The 21,336-nt window shown below is 37.4% G+C and overlaps 3 protein-coding genes across 4 annotated transcripts; 2 read left to right on the forward strand and 1 right to left on the reverse strand.

Annotated features, from left to right (window-relative positions):
* Positions 1-860: 860 nt before the first annotated feature.
* On the forward strand, positions 861-1,539 carry LOC114753577 (60S ribosomal protein L27a-3). Its single transcript, XM_028942265.1, has one exon. It carries the CDS (start codon positions 907-909, stop codon positions 1,345-1,347), a length of 441 nt encoding a protein of 146 aa, XP_028798098.1. The 5' UTR covers positions 861-906; the 3' UTR covers positions 1,348-1,539.
* Positions 1,540-8,082: 6,543 nt separating this feature from the next.
* LOC114753576 (copper methylamine oxidase) lies at positions 8,083-13,409 on the forward strand. The gene is made up of 12 exons (XM_028942264.1): positions 8,083-8,587; positions 9,177-9,286; positions 9,426-9,731; positions 10,058-10,170; positions 10,280-10,610; positions 10,729-10,944; positions 11,054-11,290; positions 11,378-11,563; positions 12,183-12,323; positions 12,489-12,757; positions 13,059-13,140; positions 13,284-13,409. Exons 1-12 carry the CDS (start codon positions 8,365-8,367, stop codon positions 13,407-13,409), a joined length of 2,340 nt encoding a protein of 779 aa, XP_028798097.1. The 5' UTR covers positions 8,083-8,364.
* Positions 13,410-19,353: 5,944 nt separating this feature from the next.
* LOC114753582 (transcription factor MYB86-like) lies at positions 19,354-21,031 on the reverse strand. 2 transcript variants are annotated; one of them, XM_028942270.1, is made up of 4 exons: positions 21,005-21,031; positions 20,703-20,886; positions 20,469-20,598; positions 19,354-20,349 (listed from the first exon to the last, which is right to left on the reverse strand). In XM_028942270.1, exons 2-4 carry the CDS (start codon positions 20,833-20,835, stop codon positions 19,572-19,574), a joined length of 1,041 nt encoding a protein of 346 aa, XP_028798103.1. In that variant the 5' UTR covers positions 20,836-20,886; positions 21,005-21,031; the 3' UTR covers positions 19,354-19,571. The 2 variants fall into 2 exon arrangements, with proteins under 2 accessions (XP_028798103.1, XP_028798102.1); XM_028942269.1 differs by lacking the exon at positions 21,005-21,031 and having other exon boundaries at positions 20,703-21,001.
* Positions 21,032-21,336: the final 305 nt, after the last annotated feature.

A 21,336-nucleotide genomic window follows, 5' to 3' on the forward strand; every position in this document is an offset into this window, starting at 1 on the left:
AACAATCAAACAATACTATGAATCTTATTCAAGCTGTACTGTGGATAAAAAGATCTGATACAAATATATATATATATATATATAACATGCCAATAAAAGAAAGAATAAGTATAAACATTTTTAAATAAAATGATTACGACGGGTCCAGAATGTAAACCGAGATGCTTGGGTCGAGTTTCGACCCGGGCACAGTGGCATGCCATTCTCGCACGTTGCCCTGATGGTAAGTACAAAAATTCTGCAGTTCCTTGGATCTTGTAAAAACTGTTGAAGCCCAATATCTAACTCTTACTTGCCACCGGCCCATCTCCGTATGTAGGCGCCCAAAAGATAACCCATCCATATCAAAATGAATTTGCTCTATGCAAGACTTGGATCACTTTTGTTCACCTATTCAGTATTCACAATGATAGGGAAATAGGATCTATATTTCAAAATTTTACTCGTTCACTGTTGTTTACTATTTTATTTACTAAATTTTGACTCTTTATTTACTTTGAGAATAAATAGATTTTTTGTGCATTTTAATGAAATTAAATACTGTTTGCATTGATTCATCTTTGTGCTGATATATATATATTGTCAACGATATATATGAATGACAGAAAAAAAAACTAAAAATTACAAATTCCAAATTAAATTTGGTAACATAACTTTATTTAGTATTGATAAATTTGAATTTGCAAATAATAACAAATTTTTATTGATATTTCTTATTTGTATTTTCAAAATTCCAGTTTTTTTTTTTGTCTTTGCCCCTATATAACATCGATTTATGTAAGATTTTTATTTTTGTACGTGGGGCGAAAACAGTAATTCAGCCTCAACCACGGCGCGTATTAAATCTGCATAAACCCTAATTCAACAGTCAATCGCGGCGCCAAGGCTCAGGCAGAAGAGGCGAAAATGACGACCAGATTCAAGAAGAACAGGAAGAAGAGAGGACATGTGAGCGCTGGCCATGGGCGTATTGGCAAGCACCGGAAGCATCCGGGAGGTCGAGGTAACGCCGGAGGTATGCACCATCACCGTATCCTCTTCGACAAGTACCATCCTGGTTACTTCGGTAAGGTCGGTATGCGTTACTTTCACAAGCTTCGCAACCAGTTTTATTGCCCCATTGTCAACATAGACAAGCTTTGGTCCTTGGTTCCTCAAGAGGTGAAGGGCAAAGTTTCCAAGGAGAGCGCCCCCGTGATCGATGTCACTCAACATGGCTATTTTAAGGTTTTGGGTAAAGGAGTTTTGCCTGAGAACCAGCCTGTGGTTGTGAAGGCCAAGCTTGTGTCTAAGATTGCTGAGAAGAAGATCAAGGAGGCTGGCGGAGCCGTTGTTCTCACTGCCTAATTTTTAGGTTATTGGGTTAAGAAAATGATAATTTTTGTCATAATCTTGATTTTGAACAATTGAGGTTTTTGATCTTGTTATTGTTCCTGTTATATTTGAGGCTCACCTGCTATATGTGGCTGTGTGCGGAGACGTTAATCGCATTTTATGTTAAATGTTTTGGATCTTAGCTCACGAGAGTAACCTACAAAACTGGTCTTTTCTGATTGTTTTGAAGCTGAAAAGATAAACACTTTTCAGGGTCGATCGCACTTTTCGAAGCTTGATTTGCTGTTGCAATTGCGCGTTCTCGCAAACTTGATAGAATTAGTGACATGAATTTCCCGTAGTTTTCTTAAAGTTCATATTAAATTGTTTCTGCGAATTAGGAGGCTGGCGCAAGTGTCTGCCCATAGGTTATGAAGTTCATTTTCCATGAACAAGTTTTAAAGATCATCAGACTCGATAAAAGAGAATGGTTGATGTGTTCAACAGTGACGGGGTTATAGTTAGCCAAGTTGTATTTTTGCCGCGCATACATGCGTACTGAGTTCAGTGAATAATACTAATTTTCTCGATTATCACATTACATACCTGTTATGGAACCAATCAAGTAAAAATTGTTGTGTGGAATTTCGTTGCTGCTCATGATAGAGTTTTCTCACAAACGAACGCCATCCGAAGTTCCCAACAGCTAGCCCCGTCCCCAGATTCTTTCGGTCTGTTCTGGTACATTGAGGGTTGGGTCGAAGCCCAATATCTACAATTTAATGGAGGATCAAGAGTTCCAGTTCCATTTTTATCAAGGGACTAAGGGAGGCACGGATACAATCAGAAGACAATTCCAACTGAATAGGAATAAAATTAGGAAAAATTATAATGAGGTCTCAGAGAAAAAAATAATAATAACCAGTAAGTTTTTATGTTAAGTAAGCAGTTGTTATTAAGCGATTCTGTTGCTACTGTCATTTTTTAGTAATTATGTTCGCAGATTTCATAGCATAAAATTAGAACGACCCTCCCAGCGATCAATCTCCAGGATAATAATTCAAAGGCCGCATCACTCCTCTCTATAACACCCACTCTTCTCTCATTATTAGGATCAGAATATCGTCATTCCGACTATTTGAAAATATGAACTAAACAAAGAAAACAAAGAAATTACCCGCGACGATAATTTCAGAGGATTTTTGTTCGCGGGGAACGAGGGTGGTGCCAGCCATTGCCCATTACACGATATTACAAAGTATTTCTTTAGTCCTGTTTATAAGGTGTTTTCAAGATGTTTTATGCAAATTAAAAAAAATCTTAAACTATATTGACTTTTCATTAAAATATAACAAATTTCTAATTTTACACATATTTAATATATAATACTCCTTCCAAAAAAAATAATTATCTACGTTATAATAAATAAAGGGTAAAACAGTATATTCATGCTAAAAATTTAATAAAGTAATTTATAAATAGAACCAAGAAAAACTTTTTCTCTCTCCTTTGTAAATAGGATTATAGGAGTATTTTTCCAATGGAGCTTTATATTTGCGGATTTTAATATTATTATTATAAACCAAAAGCATTTAAACATTTTTAGTAAAAACACTACAACAATGTTGTTGATATGTTTACGTTTATGCAAATTCTTTTAAAAAGGAAGTTGGGTTGTTTGGCAGGACTTGGGAATGATTTTAGCATCAATTAGATTGGATTCTGGGTCGAGTCTGTTCCCGCATACCTGGCAACCGGTAGGACAGGGATTAACTTAGGAATGAATGAATCTGCCGACTTGAGATTTCTCTTTGCATTTCCATTTCATAGATAGGCTCTCCGGCCAACCAATATGGCATGCAAATAATAATCTTGGTCTTACTTTTGCCATCTTATTTTGGCAATGCCTAAATATACTTTCAGTATTAGACGTACAACTGAAGTCGTTAACTAAACAGTAATATGTTTGCCGAGATGTTTGGCTTAAGTTCATTATTTTTCACTGTTGATAGAGATAAGTGGGGATATAATGCGATCAGTTCTTCAACTCTGCGAAGGGGACACGACGACCTTTTGTGGGCATCCCTCTAAATGCTCCATTGCCGACACGTTAGTGCTTCTAAACTGCTAGTTTGCTTTTGTTGGGTCAGTGGTCGCTATCCAAATTAAATAGGTTACGTTCATTCCTCTCTTCTACGCATATCCATGGGTCCCGATGGCGGTACCCCACTTCTTCCAGTCTCCAAAATCGTTAATTCTAACGAAACTCCCAAAATCAAAAGTGATGTTGGAGCAGCTTAATGAAACTTCACTATGCACAGTGTGTGTGTGTAAAATAGATGGATTGGTTGTTCAGCGAGTAAGAAGTTAAAAAAAAAAAAGAGTAAAGTTGAGTATGTGGAAATTATACGCACATCTTCTGACCTACCGGTCGAAAGAAATCAGAAATACTTCCGTTGATATGAGGGAACTTGGACTCAAGCTATCCCTTTAAGAACAGTGTATCAGCAGATCATAGGGGGTGATTGCTTACAGAACATTGAACAAATATGTTTCTAGCATGAATTCAATACCTCAGATAATGCGGACGAACATGCATATACCGCTTGATTCAGATAGCAAAGTCTTCTCACGGCACTCGTGACCAAATGGCTTATTATGAATACAGGACTTGCAACAAGAAGACTGTGCTGTTTTTAATAGCATCTTCCTCCAGCGTGTATCATCAATCTCTGTATATATATTTGTTTAAAACCCTGGACTCACATGCCATAAATGGCTGTACTCGCCAATAAATATTCCCACTAAGGTCCCATTGTGTCATTGTTTTTAAGACCAGATTCCTCCTTGTGGGATAAGAATGCCAAAGCATGCGTGTGTGTGTGTGTGTGTAGTGTACTAGAAAGTTGTACCTACAGGCAATATTCCGCTTTCACAAGAAGTCAAAAGCATTGGTCGATCGAGTCAATGACTGTGCACAGATTACTGCAGCTATCAATATTGTACCTCTGATCTTAATAATAAGATCTCGTTTGTAGTCTATAAATAAGATTTTATAATTAGATCCGGAGATAGTATAATACAAATCAAATTAATTAAAAATATTCACAAATAGTAAATAGTATAACTACGAGTACGAGGAGTACCTTGTTGGTACGGACTCAACTTTTTTCTTGTTCACTGGAAATATGGGTATCTTTTATATCTGCTTTTCTTTTGGCGGACTTTGTGTAAGTAAATAGATATAGACATTGTTGCTTTCATTTTCAGGGGTAGGGGCCGTTGTTTTATATAATTCATGTGAGTTATCTATATCTATCAATCATCGAGTTGGTGACGGGAGGCCGCCATGCATTGTGACTATGATATTTTTTTGCTCATGAAGGTCCCCCTCCAAGCACATATCATCTTTCCACTTCATCACTTGTGCTTTTGGACAAGGAAAAGGCCATTTTGAAGTCAATATATATATTATATGTCATATAAAGCTTTATATACAAACAACCTGTCCAGTTGTATCCCAAGACCACCTTCTCCCAGAGCAAGCACAGCTAATTATGCACGCTGAAGCCAAAAGCCTCTGTTTCCTTAGGGGCCATGCTTTAATTGTTTTGTTTTGTTTACTCAATTATTATCACAGCTTTTCCTCTTAGCTTGTTGAACATATTTATTCTCTTCCTCTCTTTCTTAGTTTTCTCAGATTCAAATGTCATGTTCGGTCCTTCTGCAATGAAATTTACCCATTTGGTGTCGCCATGGATCTAGTGTATTCATCAGGGTCAGATGCTAGCCCTGCCCAAAGGGAAAAAAACAGAGAATAGTACCCATTTGGCCAAACAGATCTAGCATGTTAAGAAATTTGGATCATGACTTCAGAAGGATGTACAAAAAGTATTCATTTTCACTGTCTATATATAGTGTTCAATCTTTCATTTCCCTTTATCGGGGTAAGGGGCCGGGGTGGTTAACCTAGAGCTTTCTGATTGTTTTTTGATTTAATTTCTTCGGAATCTCTCTAATGTCATTTTTAAACAGGAATACAAATGTAGTGTTTTAGTCATAATATTTATTGTTGAGAATTAAAATTTGCAGCGATCCTACCTAATATGTGTGTGTGTGTGAGGACTATGGACAAAACAGCAAGCAAAGGGTTTTGAGGAAGTTAGTCAGCAGTTGAGAGATTCTTCGCTGGTGGTGAAGCCAGGATGACAAGGAAAAACCATATAATAGTAGTAAATGGATGGAAGACAGTGGCAGAAGAAAGTGAAAGTACTAACTGTCAAGCGGAAAAATGTTACCTGATGTGACCACAAACTAAACTACTATTTCGGTTTCTTAATATAAAAATTCGTTTAATTTTTATTTTGATTCTAAATACAATAATCAAATTTAACGTCTTTTATATTTATTTATTTATTTTTAAAGTAGTCCTTATAATAATAGTAGTTCTAACCAATACATTTGATTAACAAAGATATTTTAGAAAAGACAATACATATTTATGACAAATAACTAATTTAATTAATTTTTTAACTTATTTAAATTAATCAACTAGATCTTAGATGAAAAATTGGAGGTAGTATTAACATTAATATGGGAGGCAAGGGGAGTTAGGTGTGATAGGATGAGTGGGTCCTGGCTTTCCCCTATATAACTGGCTCTCTACTCCATGTTCCTCCATTTACAAACGCTTCATTTCTTTTTCCTTGCCGGTCCAATGTGGGCACAAGTCACCCTCAACCAACACTTTTCCCCATTTCATCCTGTTTTTAACAATAATTGATTTATATAAATTAAGAAAATTAAGTAAATAAGTTATTTATAAAAAGCTGTGTGTGTTATTTATTTCCTTGTCTATTAAATAACTGCAACTGGTCCTCACTAAAATGATCGCAGGGGGTTGATTCATCACCTCTCGTCCTCGATTGATCGGCACAATTATATAATATCTCTTGCCATGATTTTATTTTTAAAAAAATTGTATTTATTAAATATCCAAAAGTCATCTTTCTTGACGTTTGTTTCTCGCCTAAGATCATCAGCTCATTCCAGAGTAACGAAAAAGACAGATACGAAATACGAAAGTGCACAGAAAACCACGTGAGTTCCTCCGTCTGGGGGCTGGCAACTCTGCTCTCACATCTGGCTCTGAGCCTCCATCGACTTGTTCTTCACTTCCATCCGAATCTTCCGTAAATATAAAGAAAAATAAAAAAAAACTGAGAGAATCTCAAAAAATATTTTTTAATTTTAAAATTTTAAATCAGTTTTATTTACTACATTTCAATAGTAATTAACAATATTTAAAAAATAAATAATAACGTATTTTTGTTGTTATTCTTGATTTGAAATTTTAAAATTTTAAAAGTATTTTTTTTAGATTCTTTAAAAAATATTTCTCAAATTTTGAAATTTTGAAATATATTTTAATATTAATTAACTATACTTAAAGAAAAAATAAAAATAAATTTTTAATAATTAACTACACTTAAAGAATAAATAACAATACATTTTTATAGTAATTTTTAATTTAAAATTTTTAAATTTGAAATTTTTTTTCAAATTATAATTTTTTTGGCCTGATTTTCAAAATATAATAGCACTTCCTATTACTACAAAGTTAGAAACGTGATATGCAAATTAATAACTTACATAATAAGTCTTCAATATGACGACTTATCTTAAATTCTAAGCAAAGTACGCAACCCAAATTCCAATTAAATTTATGGTGTGGTGTGGGAGATTAAGTGATTAATTATTAATTAGGCACATTCAGTCCCAAAAAAAAAAAAATTATTCAGGAACAAATTGCCAAATCGGCAAAAGCACAGCTTCCCAATCTCCTGTCATGCTTTTGACCAAAAACCCCATCTCCTATCATCCCTCCCCCACCCTTCTTATCGCCTTGGGCCCCACTCTTTGATAAGCCCACTCTCAGCTACACCTACCCTGTTTCTTTTTTTTGGCTACACCTACCTTTTTACTCTCCTCTTTGACCTACACCTCCACCCCATTTTTGGTAAAAGATCTGGATAAAAAGATCTTAAAACATGCGAACGAGAGAACATTGCAACGCAAAGCCTAGTCATTCACTTGTTTAGCTCCAAAGAATCTTCCAAATCATAATTGTGCCTTCAAGAATTCTAATTATTATGTATAAACAAAATGTTCCAAAAAATCCTAAAGAAGGATTACAAAATACATGAACACGCATGAATTTTTTTTGGGTAAAAAACTGGATGAAAGATCCTAAGAATCAAATAAATGGATAAAATTTGATTTCCAGTTATTTATATTAATTTTAGATACTATTATGCCATCAGAGCTCACGCTGCAGCATATTTTTATACTTGCATGATTCTAAATATAAAACCTCTTGTATAGTGTAATATAATAAGAGGGTTTTATATTTAGAAACTGAAGAATAAAAAAAACACCAAAAAAATAAATTTTATCACTGTAGACTTTATTTTTATGATGATTTCTAAAAATAAAAATCGATTTTTATTACTTCGGGCATTTGTTTCTTTCTTTCTTTAATTCTTTTGTTTTCCCGGGCTCCTACGTATTACGCGACAAATTTCGCGCTTTGCCCCATTTCATTTCAGGATCCAAAGATCAAGCAGATTAATTTCAGCGAGCACGTAGTTTCAAGTCTTGCATATTGGCACAAGTGTGTGTATATAATATTCACGACGCCTCTCCCCCCCTTCTCTTGTTCCTTCTCATCACTGCCATTCGCCATCCCCTGCCTCTCTCCTCTGCCTTCCAAACAAACCGTGTTTCCGCCTTTCAATTTTCCCAACCAAACCAACACTCGATTTCCGGCCTAACCGTCACTTCCCTTTTTCTCAGGCGCCTTTCATCAACTTACCTGCTTGCTTGTAATTTTCTCCCACTTTCATGAACTTTACCCCTCGTTTTTCTTGGTGATAGATTGTGGGGCATCAGCGAAAGAGTGATCAGCTCTCTTAAAGGGGACTGCTGTATGTCAGTAGACTGCTTTGAGACTTATTGCAGTGGAATCGGCGAACTCGCTAACCCGTTGCAATGGCCTCAACTTCGAAAAAAGCGACGCCTCCTTCTTGCTGTGCCACCATCAATTCAGTTCCTGTCACACGACTCGCAGCGCCGTCTGTCGAAGCTACCAATGCGGTTGTTGAGTTGACGCATTGCGCCGATGGTCACCGATTCAAGAAGGTAGCCATGGCGACTTTGATCAACCCTGTTGATCCGCTTCCAGAACCTTCCACCAATGCTGCCGCCGCCAAAGGTATCGCTTTCACAACTCCTCTGATTTTGTTCTTATTATTTTGTTTTGGTTTCATGCCCATTAGATGCCAGATTGCAGATTGCAACTCTTCTTGATGTGAGATTTTGCTTGATATTCTTTGATTTCTTTCAAGTTCCTCTGCCCTCCTGGCCTGTAAATTTATTCTCTCTCTTTTTTTTTTTTTTGTCTCAATTTCTTACAGCGCTCTTGGCTCAGTGCTGTTTTCTTATTTCATCTTTCTGTGATCCTTTGAATTTCAGTACAGAGAGTCTGTTAGATTGAAACATAGACCAAAACAGAGATGCGTTATGTCTAATAAAAGACAAGCATAAAAATGACATCTCATAGTATATAGGTTATGTTCACTTTGGAGACCGTCAAATTCTGGGTATTGAATATCTTTATGGTCGGTTAAATTTCAAATGCCTCTCTGCATGAAAAGCATCATTGAGATCAGGGTCACGATATTCTTGCTCTGTTTCCTATGTTATTTTCATCTAAAGGAATGTTTGCCATTCTTTTTCTTTTTTTCCCGCTCTTTAAATAGTCATGCAAGTTTTCTCATTTATAGTTGTTATATAACGACCAGGAATCACTTTAATGCCAAGGGCCCAGTCAAGCCACCCTCTAGATCCTTTATCCGCTGCTGAGATCGCCGTGGCAGTGGCTACTGTCAGAGCAGCTGGAGCCACACCTGAGGTTATTATATGCACAGTGAATGTTTTAAAGGGGATCGCTTTGTTGCTTTTTGTTTTTAGCATTAGTTATTATCTGAATAAAATTGAGTTCCAGTGTAACAGTCGATTATTTCTTTACCCACTGCTTATATTTCTTCCAGGTCAGAGATGCTATGCGCTTCACTGAAGTTGTTCTGCTGGAACCAGACAAACATGTTGTTGCACTAGCAGATGCATATTTCTTCCCTCCTTTTCAACCGTCATTACTTCCTAAGACTAAAGGAGGGCCTAATTTTCCGATTAAGCTGCCTCCCAGATGTGCTAAACTCGTCGTTTACGATAAGAAGTCAAACCAGACTAGTGTGTGGATTGTTGAACTATCAGAAGTACACGCAGTAACTCGAGGTGGTCATCACAGGGGAAAAGTAATTTCATCACAGGTTATTCCAGATGTTCAGCCTGCAATGGTGGGTTTAATTTCTGGCTCTTTTGCTCGCACCTTTTGATTCTGGCTAATGCTAATCTCACTAAGAATAAACAAAATTGGAAGAAAAAAGACCCCAAGCATCGGAATCAATAGTTGTTTATTGTTGATTCCTTTTCCGCAGCTCTTAACGTTGTATTCAGAGGTTTGTATATTCCCCATCTCCCTATGAGACAAGAATTGGGTTGGTTCGTCAGATGGGTCAAATGAGAAATAAAGGTTTCATTCTTAATATTTCAGAACATAATCAATGGAGATAATACATATTTCGGTGTAATTGTCAATTCCGCTCTATCTTTTGATCTTCAGGATGCTGTGGAGTATGCAGAATGTGAAGCTGTCGTCAAAGACTTTCCACCTTTTAGAGAGGCTATGAAGAGAAGGGGCATTGAAGACATGGACCTTGTAATGGTTGATGCATGGTAATTTAACTGGACTTCCATTCTTCTCAGAGTATTTGTTCGGAGAAGATGCTATCATTCGTTGCACATTTTCACTTTATAAACTTAGTCCTCCATAATGTTGCTGCAGGTGTGTTGGTTATCATGGCCAAGATGATGGTCCCAGCCGAAGACTGGCTAAACCACTTATATTTTGTCGTAGTGAGAGTGATTGCCCTATGGAAAATGGCTATGCACGTCCAGTTGAGGGCATCTATGTGCGTGTTGATATGCAGAAGATGGAGGTGATTGAATTTGAAGACCGTAAACTTGTTCCTCTGCCTCCAGTTGATCCCTTGAGAAACTACACTGCAGGTGAAACAAGGGGTGGCTCTGATAGAAGTGATGTAAAGCCCTTACAAATCATTCAGCCTGAAGGTCCCAGCTTTCGAGTTAACGGTCGCTATGTAGAATGGCAGAAGGTGGATGCGAAAACATATCATTGATCTGTACTTTTAAATCTAGAAAGCAACAAAATAGCAAGGAATTACACTATTTCTGAATGTAACTAGATCTCCTGGTTGTTTTGCTTATTAACAGTGGAACTTTCGAATTGGATTTACACCCAGGGAAGGCTTGGTTATATACTCTGTTGCCTACGTTGATGGTAGTCGAGGGCGAAGGCCTGTTGCACATAGGTTGAGTTATGTGGAGATGGTTGTGCCGTATGGAGATCCAGATGAACCACATTACAGAAAAAATGCTTTTGATGCTGGGGAAGATGGCCTGGGAAAAAATGCACATTCTCTCAAGAAGGTTTTAGAATGATATATCTATCCTCTATCCTAATAATTTTGCTTGTCATGTTGATCTTTTCTCTGAATAAAATATATTAATGGGCTTTAAGTTAAATATGTTGTTGCAGGGTTGTGATTGTTTGGGGGTCATTAAATATTTTGATGCTCACTTCACAAATTTCACTGGAGGAGTTGAGACAATTGAAAATTGTGTTTGTTTGCATGAAGAGGATCATGGAATCCTATGGAAGCATCAAGACTGGAGAACTGGCTTAGCAGAAGTCCGAAGGTCAAGAAGACTTTCGGTTTCTTTTATGTGTACAGTGGCCAACTATGAGTATGGATTTTTCTGGCACTTTTATCAGGCAAGTCAATTATCTTTTCACTAGTTACTTCGTCTCGTTAACCGGTAATTTCTTTTGGTAAAAAGTGTGTGGAATGCATTGTTCCAGGATGGAAAAATTGAAGCTGAGGTCAAGCTAACCGGAATCCTCAGCTTAGGAGCGATGATACCTGGAGAGTCTAGAAAATATGGTACCACGATTGCACCAGGCTTGTATGCTCCCGTCCACCAACACTTCTTTGTTGCTCGCATGGACATGGCTGTTGATTCTAAACCTGGTGAAGCTTTGAATCAGGTAGCTCCACTTGAATTACAATTTTCTTTATTATTTTTTACGTAGACGTTTATTATAGAATAAAATGTGCTTTTCCATTTCTGTCAACATCTATTGTTGCTGGCATTTCAACCAATTTTAATGATAACAGTTTTAGAATATAATAAATTTTCGTTGACTTCACAGTCCGATGAGGATGATTTTCCCTCCTTAAGAAATATATTTTGATATATATCAACTGTTGTTATTGCTTAACACCGCTGTCTTATCCTGAAAGAATTCGATTTGATCTCTTTGATGTAAATCAGCAGCGGCAAAATCCGTTGAAGTAGAACCACAAGGTAACAGTGAAGTCTTGAATGTAGTCCGAACATCATGCCCACAACAGTTGCTATCTATAGCTCTTACAATGCCATTGCTTAGTATCCCTATCATATCCCTTTCTATTTGAGATTGAGTTTACGTAATATTATCTGGATTCTCCGTCCCGTTTGAGTGGTGTATTCTGTTTGAACTAGTTGCATGTTGTTACTGATTGCTTCAATATGCATATTGCAGTTTCCTGTTCGATCATACACTAATTACTTCGTGACAGTTATTTTCCAAGTCCACATTTTTACCCACCCTTCACGTATGTCAGGTTGTAGAGGTCAACGTCAGAGTTGAGAAGCCTGGGAATGATAATGTTCACAATAATGCATTCTACGCAGAAGAGGCTCCGCTCAAATCTGAGTCGGAAGCCATGAGGGATTGCAATCCTTTGACCGCCCGACATTGGATTGTAAGGCTTTTCTGGGTTTTATGGTCAAGTTTTGTCTGTTGTTGATAATGTCGTGCTTGTTGACTTTTCTTTTTCTCAAAATGTTACTACTAGCAATGGCCGAGTTTATGGTCAAGTTTTGTTTATTGTTGTTGATATTTGGTTGTGATTTTAATAATGGTTTAGGTGAGGAATACCAGAACAGGAAATAGAACGGGGCAATTGACGGGATACAAGCTAGTACCTGGTTCAAACTGCTTACCATTAGCAGCTCCTGAGGCCATGTTCTTAAGAAGAGCTGCCTTCTTGAAGCATAATCTTTGGGTGACGCCATATTCACGGGAGGAGATGTTCCCAGGAGGGGATTTCCCTAATCAAAGCCCTCGCATAGGTGAAGGACTAGCTTCGTGGGTGAAGCAGAATCGATCTTTGGAAGAAGCTGATATAGTTCTATGGTTCTCTCTCTCTCTCTCTAATAGCACATGCATGAATTCATTTCAGCTTTTATAAACTGATGATAATACTGAATTTGCCAGGCACTACTTGTATCCGTGATGTTTATTTTAATTGTGCAACTCTGCGACAAACATGAACATATTGAGTTGTTTATATGTTACTCCTCTTGTCCTAAATATCAGACCCACTTTGTAGTGTAATGTACACTATAAAGTGAGTCTTATATTTAGAGCCAGAAGGAGTATATTTTTAGCTCATGATATGGTTCCACATTATGGGAGTAACTGGGATTAAATGCAGGTACGTATTTGGAATCACTCATGTCCCTCGGCTGGAAGACTGGCCTGTTATGCCAGTAGAGCGCATTGGTTTTATGCTCATGGTAAGTGCCTCCTCCTCCTTCTTCAATCAAAATGTTGTAAGCTTTTGCAATGCAACCTGGCGTTTATAAACTTGAGTATGGTGTTGAGATTGAAAAGTAGTAGTGGGAATTGTGAGTGACGGTGGTCGTGTTTGTGGGTGCAGCCTCGTGGATTCTTCAACTGCTCGCCTGCTGTAGATGTGCCCCCTAATCCATGTGAGATGGACAGCAAGGACCATGAGAGCAAAGACAACAAGCCCATCCAGAATGAATTAGTGTCTAAGCTTTAGATGCTTGTCTCCTTCCTCTAATCCTTTATTTGTTTGTTGCTCTCCTTCTTCAGACTTAATTACTATTCTGCTGCCTCCTCTGTATTCTTGACTTGAGCCGTACTATACTCTATTTTCTATTGTCTCATCTGTTATTCGAACTTTGAGCTTTGAAGTGAACAAGAGCGGCTTCCCAGTGACTCGTGTATAATGGATGAACTATCTGCTATTTTTTTCAATTAATTATAGACCATTCACTTGTTAAATTTTTAACATTTAAATTTTAAAACTATTAAAGTAAGTTATATTTATTTGACCAGTGAAAGATAAATGTCAGCCAGCTGCCAGCAGTTGGCCAATAGCCGGTCAACTTTAGCCGATGGTCAGCAATTGGTCAAACATTCCAAATTGGTCATCCCGATCAAAGAGCATTGAAATTATTTCCCGTATTTTCCATATTACTCTCAATCGTTTCACCGCCGCTGGTTTCAGGAAGGTTTCGAACTTTCTCGAATCTTTCGTCACCTGGGTCTGGTCCATTGTTCACATTGTTCGACTCAAGGAAGCTGCTTCACCGAATCACCGTGAGCACAAATTGCTGCTACCAATGCCCTGGGATGGCTTGACATCTTGATTCGAAGGAAGTGTTAGTCATACACCACTTGACTCTTAATCAGGGCGCTCCATTGCAGTGAATTTCTCTGTTTTCTATTTGTCAAACAATTCATCCTCTTCAAGTGTTTGAAAAATGAAATTGTATCTAGCGAGTCCATATTGATTTAACTATATGTGAAAACAAAATAACTCAATTAGCGGGAAAACGAACTGGTGTACAAATTTGCTTCCAGAAACTATTGCCCAAACTTGGTATATTAGCTTTTCTTCTGCGGTTATGTAGACTGCGATATGATACATGCACATAAATTCCGTTTTTTAAACCAAAAATGATAATAAAATAATAATAATAACAATAATAATGGATCATGTTATCCAAATTAAGACATTCTGGAGTTCTATCTTCCACCAATAAGCCCACGTTGTTTGGAGCAAGTCTGGTATGCTAGCTTGTACGAGGTGATCATATGAGTTGACTGAGGACATGTTGGAAATATTCTGAGCAGCAATCAGAACGGGTGGCATGAGATAGAGATGCTAGCGTGGTGATCAATGAAGAATGCACGACATGAGAACGAATGATTCAAAGACATTTTAGGAAACTTAAATCTAAAGAAATCCCCTGGCATCCTTACCTGTATATATAAAACGATAAGTAATGCAATGACTGAGAAGGTGTTTAGGTAACCCCAAAAAAACACTTTCTGCAAGTCGAGTCAAACTCTTCCATATATTTATTTTGTATACTGTAAAATTACTTTCAAAATCATGGTTTGATTTCCACTCAAATACCCCCTAAGACTTGTAAAGAAGTGAATGTGGAGTTTGCGTTGGTCTCTTTTTCACCTGTTGCAATTTGGTTAGGCACTGAATTTTTTTTTTGGGGGGGGGGGTGTTCAGAAAATTGTCCCATGGTCGTGGTGCGGATAAGAAATGTGCATGTGGATGGATCGTAATAATGGTCAATTCAGCTTCCAAAATCCAAATAAGTAGTATTTCTGCCTTCTGATGCAACTTCAGGTGGGACTTCTATCTTGGAGTACTTGTTCCTGCATGAAACTTCAGAAGGCTGCCATAGTGTATTAATTTTTTGGAATAATTTTATGGCCTCGTTGGACCAGACCTATGACCCTGATCTGTGTCGTCATGGAAATCAAATTAAATTGAAGGTTAAAACATTTTTATCAGATCGTAGATTGTGAACTATTCATGAATTGATGGCAGAAGATTGAACCACCCTGAATCGCCACTTGCCGCACAATATATCAGTTTGTTATGCAGTCCTTTTCTCAGGTCTTCAAAAAAAAACGTAATACCATGATGCTCCCTCCAGTACAAAGTCAACAGTTTCTCGTGGAAAGCACGTGATTCCATATTTCTAGCTGCTCAATAATTACGTATCTACAGGTTCTAATTACTTTACCTCCATCTACGTACTCTGAACGACATCAAATAGTGAACTTTTCTCTGCCTTTTCTAGAGAAAATCATGTCTTTACCTCTTTGGAATTTGGATATTGTTTGCTTATGAGTGTGTTCGGTCCAAAAACAATTCTTGGCATGATCATATAAAAACTAGTAATATAATGCTTCACTGGTACATGAGAGAAACAAAGAAACTGAGACTACCACTTATTATTTGTTGGATGAGGCATTTAACTGGAAACCCACTTCTCAGTCATCATCTGCAAGTACTAGTTTCTCCGAAAATATATACTTTATAAGATGTTGTTATTTGAATGAGGAAAGCGCAATGGGGTCATCAACACATTTTTGGAGATGTCAACCATAGATATTAATTATCTTTCAGAAGAAGCTATGATAGAGACTTCCAAATCAAGGAATGCTTTGTTTGTTGGCTTTTGTTTGGCCCTAAAAACAAGAAGCAAATAGGGAGGGGGGGGGGGAAGGAATTGTTTGTTTCCTTTGTGGTGTTTCTTATATCACTTTAAGGCTAAAAAGCCGAATCAATAGGGGAAAAGCATTCTGTTCTGCAATTTTTTTCGCCAGGTAAAAGAGTCACATAATGTCAAACACAATCTTTACTCGATATTTTGCAATGATGCCTGAAACGATATGTTTTTAATCCCCAACTCATTACATTCTATCATCATACTTCTTCTGACTTGCGCTTATAATTATATTCCTCAGGTCTTTAAGGCTTAAAGATCCATCATTTCTATTTTCTAACGACAGTGAGTCTAATCTGTCTCTGTGACATTGTTTTGCACATTCTACTTCTAATCACGAAACAAATTAAAAGCTCTCAGTTATGTTCATGTTCAGCGCACCAAAATGGCATCCAATTTTAGCCCAAACACCAAGCATCATTGTTATCTACCTAACCTTCCTTTTCTTTCATTTCCTTGTTCTAGTCCCGATTACCATATGAAGAAACAAAGCTTGCTGGTAAACAATATTTTCATAGTGAAATGTGTCGTTCAGCCATGCGCTGTTAAGATAAGAATTCAACACAAACTTAGTGGATTATATTATAAGTTTTAAATTGAAGATAGAGCTGACGGTAGGGTCTTAACTTTAATCATTAGCTAGGATGAGTTGAAACTGAGGTTAGTGTTAATATATAAAATAAAAACAATAATATATAATAGCTGTTTATTTTTAGACATATGTAATGAACACCGATGACATAGTTGGGACATGGGTTTTTCTTTTAAGCTTGCTTTCCCTTTTAAGGAGGAGGCAGTTCCTGTCGGCATGAAAATATGCTAGGCTAGGAATTGTTAAATTCAAAACCTTTTTTTATTACTCTCCAAAAGCATTTTGTCGGACGCCCCATTAGTTGACCCATAAAGTATTACAACATTTACAGTAATTAACATCATATCTTTCCCTTCATTTTTTTTTTCCACGTTAATTTCTTTCTTTGTTACGTTGATGCTCTCAGGTTTAAATTACACTCGTTTCCCTATAATTTACTAAAAATATAATTTATACCGTTTCCCTTTCCATACTTCCATTTGATCTAATTTCGTTGACATTTGATATATATATATATATATATATATAATATTAAAAAAAATTCTAACCTTTCTACCAATAATTTTTTTGAAACAAGTTAAGATAATTAATTCAACTAGACTAGAAGAAATGATACATGTAGTTGACGTTAGTTATAAGCTGTGGGTGGGCATAATTAGATAAATTATTTAGGGTTGGACTGATTGTGAGAAGGAAGGCTTTGCATAGGTTAACGTTTTGAAGAAGAACGAAAGGAAAAAAAGCGAAAGGGTTTAGAGGAATGATGAAGGGTTTTTGGTTTCTTTTATGGAGTGGTTTCATTATGACATTTCTGGAAGCTGCCTTTTTAATAACACCAATGTTACTGCCTCTAATTTTGCTGATAATGATTATCATTATCACTGTCCACACACATAACTACTGCCTCCACAACCAGAGGAATATTGAGAATCATCAAACTATCTATATTCCCCCAATCGACGTCATCGCTAAATTTCTGTTTGATGAGATGATGATGATGATCAAATCGCAAACTGCAGATTTTTCTTTTTTTCCACCCTTAATTGTTTTATGGGAAAGGGGAAATAAATTATTAACTAGTATGATGATAATGAAACTGGGAATCTGTATAATGGAATGTAATCATGGCTTAATGGAAGGAGGTTTAGCAGTTTGCTCATAATGTTGTGTGGAACCGACCATAATGATTACGGGTTAAGCATGTTGCAGCATTTTGTCAATGTCTGTCATAATTTCCAGCTTTCAATTTGCTCATCATGTAGGAGAGCAGCAAGACCTAATTAGGCTACTTCAAATTAATTTATATAGTAAAGCTCAATTAACTTCACAGGACCACTTTTCTTTATTTATTTATTTATTTTTGTAGGCAGAGAGAGGTATATGGATTGGATGGTGATATGTATGGGATGGTCATCACAAAAATGCATGCGTTCTGAGTTCTGACACGGAGGCTGAAGATTTCTGAGGGAAGATGGTTTTCCAAATGAAGAGGACGCTTTTGACTTGTTGTATGGCTTTGCGTGCAAATCTGCAGCAGCTTTATTCTGATTCATACATGACTCTCGTATTTTACGGCTTTATTCATCACTCCTTCTTTCTTTCATCGTTACCCATGGTCTGATTTGATCTCTCTCTCTTCCCTCTTAATTCCTTCGTTATATATTGATTTATTGTGATGTTAAGGGAAGTCCCAAGAGATAGACAGCAAAACCCACAGCTACCCAGCTTAGCTTCTTCAGCTTTGCTTGTGTAATCAAACTGTGTCAGAAGGAAGCTGACCGCCATGCACGCACATACATATAATGAATCTTCATGCAAGCCTAGTAGTAAACATGGAGTTATGGGGCTGACTGATCCTGCTGTGCCAGCCACGCCCAAACACGGCGATCATCCACTTCATCAAGCAAATTCAGATAATAATACATAATATACTAATTTTAACTAGATTAATTTAAAATATATAAATATAGAAACAAGAGGCAGACGTGATGGGATTTCTGGTGTTTCATCATCATGTGATTAATGAACACTACCAACTATACCAAGAATATAGAGTGATGGGATTTGATCCAATTTCTACGGTCATCAATATAATCATGTGTATGTGGTGGGGGGCGGGAAACTTGGAAAGGACAATGAGATTTCCTATTGACCAGTGAAATTGATAAGACTAATATATTACTATTGACGAGTAAAAGAGTAACAGAAAGTGTGTCAACAAACGCAATGAAGGTAAATTTTGTGATGGCATACATTTGACAGGAGCAGGAGGTGATGGGGATTGGGGAATAGAGAGAGAAAGGCAGGTAAATAGGGGATGCAGTAAGAGGGAAACCCTAGAGCAGTATAAGGTAAAAAAAGGGGTAAATCCAAGGAGGATGGCCCCCCACAAAGAGATGAATCAGAAGGCAGCGAAAACAGCATCCCTCATGTTACGATAGGTCAGACTCACATTATCTCCCTCTTATTATTCATCCCTCTGACACTTCTCTCTCACACCCCACCATCTCTATCTCTAACCCACCCCCTCTGAATTCATTTGTTCTCTTGTCTGTTCCTCTATATCTCTCCCTCTCCCACACGAGCGTCCTCCTTCTCTCTCTCTCTCCCTCTCCCCATATTATACTCCTATATATATATATATTCAAATAATATATATATCACCATCTTTTCAGACACAACAGGAGCTGTGTCATTCGCTGTGTTGTATTGCATGGGCCTTCTTTTTCCTTTTCATATAATTTGAGTATTCATTTGACCACCTGCTCTTTGAAGACAGCAAAAGCTAAGAACCATGACACCATCATTTTTTTTTAATGAAAAAGAAAAGAAAAGAAGTCGTCATCGTCTTCATTCAAACTCGTGCTGATGAAAACAGATACTAGAATAGGAAAATTACATAGAGGTAGTAGGGGGAAGGTGGTGGGATCATCTCAAAATCTTTAATTTGCTCGCTAGAAATTTCCTGTACTATCAACATCGTTTGTCACCTTGTTTCATTCAACACCAGAGAAAGAGAGCTCCCAAATTTTTTTGAAAAAAATATTAAAAATAAAAAATTTACAGTTCATATATGCCGGAATACATCATAAGTCGCTGCCGTTAGATCTTGTGAGAATGACGTTAACGGATAGCTGTTGAAATCCATGGAACTGTGATTCTGAAGCTGCACCGCTTCTTGCCACGAGCATGTGTTCATCAGTTCCTCCGATTTTATACCATTCATTTGAAACTGAAACGAAGCCTCCGTCGTCTTGTTCTCTCCCTCCCACGATAACACCCCTCCTCCAATATTATTATGCTCCATCACATAACTGCTCATATTTGAGCTGTTATTGCTCGAACTGATCTTTGAAGCCGAATTATTGTTTTCTGAGAATTCCGTTATCGCCGACAAGTTGTTCTGATCCGAACTTGTCAAACTCGGCAATGAACAGATCCCGTAGCTTGAACTGGTTCCATACTGATACTGACTCGTGTATGGGTCGTAGTACGACAAAGGGTCGACCCATTCAAGAGGCTTATTGCTCATGCTCATCAGGATTTCGTCTCTGCAGGAGGCTTCTGTTAAAACAGCTGCATCGTGATAGCTTGAATTGCTTATCAGAAAAGGTGATCCCTGTGACTGATGTGAGGAGGCTAAGTTTGAGAAATGACGCATATTTTGCAGAGATAATGGTGCTGGTGTTTCTAAGCTATTGTTCTCCTGCTTGATTTGAGTGAAGGGTTTGTGGGTGGCTGGGTCAATCCCTTGTTTCAGCAGCTTCTTCTTCAAGCATGAATTCCAGAAGTTCTTGATTTCGTTATCTGTTCTTCCTGGCAACTGCGCTGCAATCTGAGCCCACCTGAAAATCCAAAGTACTTATTATCTCAGTTCAGAATTATACAACTCTGCAGAACAAAACAGTTCCATTTTTCTCATCTTTTTTCTTGAATGATATCAATAGTCATCGATCATATCTACCTGTTGCCCAGAACTTCATGGAGACTCAGAATAATATCCTCCTCTTGTTGCGAGAACATGCCTCTCTTCAAATCAGGCCTCAGATAGTTTATCCATCTCAATCTACAACTCTTTCCACATCTTTGAAGTCCTGGAACTCGAAAAAGAGAGCGATGAGACACACTCACACTCTGTTTATTTAACCTGCAGATAATCAACGAAAACAGGTAGAAGAGAGAATGTGTGGGGAATTACCAGCTAGTTTTGGGACGGAGCTCCAGCAGCCAACCCCAAATCTAGTTATGTGGTTGAAAAGCTTCTCGTCTTCTTCAGGGGACCATAAGCCTTTCCTCAACTTTTGCTTCGCACAACAGGAATGGCGACCCATTTGTGTGAGAAGAGGATCGCGGCAAGCTCTAAAGGGAGAAGCAACTGTTACCTGCAAAATGCTTGGGTCACAGAGACGTTTTCAGGGTGGGGAATATATGTATGTTGTGGGGAGGGGAAAACCCAAGAACTAATCGTGTTGATTTAAAAAGAAGATGGATAAATCATACTTAGAATTGAAGTTATGAGAGACACAGAGAGAGAGAGAGAGAGAGAGAGAGGGGGGGAGGACTGGGGAGGAAGGTGAAGCAATCAAGTGGGTTTTACGCAAATCCGACGCTGCTTTTTGCATTGGACTGGATTGGCTTTTAAGATATCCTTATTTCAAGGGAAAAAAGTATTATTATTGTTGTTGTTGTTGTTATTATTATTAAAAGAATTAATATAAAGCAGAACAGCTTTGTGAATGTGCCCATATATAACCTGACTTACAAAGATTGGAAAAAAAGTCATATTTGTACTAGCTCTATTTTTTTCTCCATTGGTCTATATGTTATATATA

Source organism: Neltuma alba, unplaced genomic scaffold, assembly GCF_004799145.2.
Source record: "Neltuma alba isolate B1F8T4 unplaced genomic scaffold, ASM479914v2 tig00008001_pilon, whole genome shotgun sequence".
NCBI classification, from domain to species: Eukaryota; Viridiplantae; Streptophyta; class Magnoliopsida; order Fabales; family Fabaceae; genus Neltuma; species Neltuma alba.